Source organism: Sprattus sprattus (assembly GCF_963457725.1).
Source record: "Sprattus sprattus genome assembly, chromosome: 1".
NCBI classification, from domain to species: Eukaryota; Metazoa; Chordata; class Actinopteri; order Clupeiformes; family Clupeidae; genus Sprattus; species Sprattus sprattus.
Window position 1 is genome coordinate 27,412,044 of NC_137920.1, and position 2,500 is coordinate 27,414,543.

General features: G+C 45.1%; 1 protein-coding gene across 1 annotated transcript in view; it reads left to right on the top strand.

Moving 5' to 3' along the window:
* sdk1b (sidekick cell adhesion molecule 1b) overlaps window positions 1-2,500 on the top strand; it is a gene marked incomplete at both ends in the record, with an annotated part of 254,956 nt that overhangs the window by 165,191 nt on the left and 87,265 nt on the right. The window contains one exon of the mRNA XM_080843197.1: window positions 1-128. This exon is cut by the window's left edge and continues 9 nt beyond it. Coding sequence (XP_080699323.1) covers window positions 1-128 — 128 coding nt within the window. The remainder of the gene's footprint in view (window positions 129-2,500) is intronic.

The window sequence follows — 2,500 nt, forward strand, 5'->3', positions numbered from 1 at the left end:
CCACTCTCCGCGGAACCTGCAGGTGGCGCTCAACGCCACGGACAGCCGCACGGTGCACCTGTCCTGGGTGCGGCCCTTCGACGGCAACAGCCCCCTGTTGCACTACATCATAGAGCTGTCGGAGAACAGTGAGTATTAGATAGACGTTGTGTGTGTGTGTGTGTGTGTGTGTGTGTGTGTGTGTGTGTGTGTGTGTGTTAGAGAGAAATAATGAGTGAGAGTGAGAGAGACAGAGAGAGAGACAAATGATAAAGGTTATCTATGAATCTGTGCCTGTTTGTTTTTGGTGTATGTGACAGAGATTTTGGTATCTGTGTGTGTGTGTGTGTGCCTGAATGTGTGTGTGTGTGTGTGTTTGTGTGCCTGCATGTGTGTGTGTGTGTGTGTGTGTGTGTGTGCCTGCATGTGTGTGTGTGTGTGTGTGTGTGTGTGTGTGTGTGTGTGACTGCATGTGCGTGTGTGTGTGTGTGTGTGTGTGTGTGTGTGTGTGTGTGTGTGTGTGTGTGTGTGTGTGTGCCTGCATGTGTGTGTTGAAGAACACTGATTAGCTATCAGCCACATTCGATATTAATGACGACAGTCTTAAAGAAGAAAAGCATGTGAAAATGGAAGAGATATATCACTTGATAGATCGATCCAAACACAAAGGTAGGCAGATACAGTAACACACAGAACCAGCACATAGACAGGTAGACGGGCAGAGGTAGTACAGCTACAAAGAAAAATAACTATTTAAGAAAGTTAAAGTTTTTGAAAGGCAAAGAAACAGTCCAGTGTTGTGACAGCAAGGAGCGAGGGAGAAAGAGAGAGAAAAAGGGAATATGTTTATGTGAGAGAGAGAGAGAGAGAGAGAGAGAGAGAGAGAGAGAGGGAGCACATGAAAGACTGCGCATCTCCATGAGGAGAAGCGGAATGAAAACGTGAAAATGCAAAACGGTGAAAAAGGGAGACAGCTGCGGAAGGCCAGAAATAGAATCAGACAGGCACGAACGGAGAGAGGAAGAACTAAAATAAAATAAATAAATAAATAAGAGAGGATAGACTGTTGGGTTGAAAGGCACCAAAAAATGATCCAAGTTGCTCTGCAATTAGCGAGGCAGAGACAGGAATGTCAACCAGAACAAAACCAGTCGTAGAGATTTCAGAGATTCAGCAGCACCACAGTTAAAACACACACAGATAAACAAACAAATAAATACAAGTAATATGTTTGTTTTTGGCACATATGCATTCTTTCAATCTCTCTCTCTCTCTCTCTCTCTCTCTCTCTCTCTCTCTCTCTCTCTCTGTCACATATTCTCTCTCTCTCTCTCTCTCTCTCTGTCTCTGCACATATTCTCTCTCTCTCTGTCTCTGTCACATCCCCTCTTTCTCGCTCTCTCTTTTCTCTCTCTATTACTCTACGCTCCACGCACAGGTACACATGCAAAGCCTCACAGATGTCTAACAGGATGACATATGGCACCCAGTGCATACTCATCTGCTTATAGTCCCACTCGATCTGTCTCAACTAACACACACACACACACACACACACACACACACACACACACACACACACCACACACACACACACACACACAAACAGTCACACACCACACACACACGCACACCCACACACACACCGCACACAAACCTTCTCTCATACACACACATACGCTCAGACATACACACACTCACCCATACACACACACACACACACACAGTCATATACACAAACACATACTCTCATACACACTCATAGCACATATATAAGACATACTATATATGTAAGCATACATCCATTACATCCATTATACACACACCCACACACATATGCATAAACCTATGCCTTTACTTTTCCAAATACTTTTGCAACTTGTTCTTCAGAAAACTGTAGAAGCTAAAACTCTGCTTTATCTCTCTCTCTTTCTCTCTCTCTCTCTCTCTCTCTACCTTTACACATACAGAAATATGCAAATACACACTCATAAGCACACACACTCTCTCACACACACACACACACACACCTGGAAGCCTGTGGAGAGATGGCCTCCTCGTTTACGGTTATGCTTTCTGAGCACTCTCTCACCGGGTTAGCTGTCATGATCAGGGAAGACAACTGAGGCATGAAAACAGATGTGTGTGCGTGTGCGTGTGTGTGTGTGTGTTGTGTGTGTGTGTGTCTATGTGTGTGTGTGTGTGTGTGTGTGTGTGTGTCTGTGTGTGTGTGTGTGTGTGTGTGTGTGTGTGTGTACATATGTGTGTGTGTCTGTTTCTGTGTGTGTATGTGTGTGTGTGGGTGCATTGGTGTGTGTGTGTGTGTGTGTGTGTGTGTGTGTGTGTGTGTACATGCGTGTGTACATGTGTGTGTGTGTGTGTGTGTGTGTGTGTGTGTGTGTGTGTGCATGTGTCTGTGTGTGTGTGTGTGTGTGTGTGTGTACATGTGTGTGTGTGTGTGTACATGTGTGTGTGTGTCTGTGTGTGTGTGTGCATGCGTGCATTCGTGCATGCATGCATG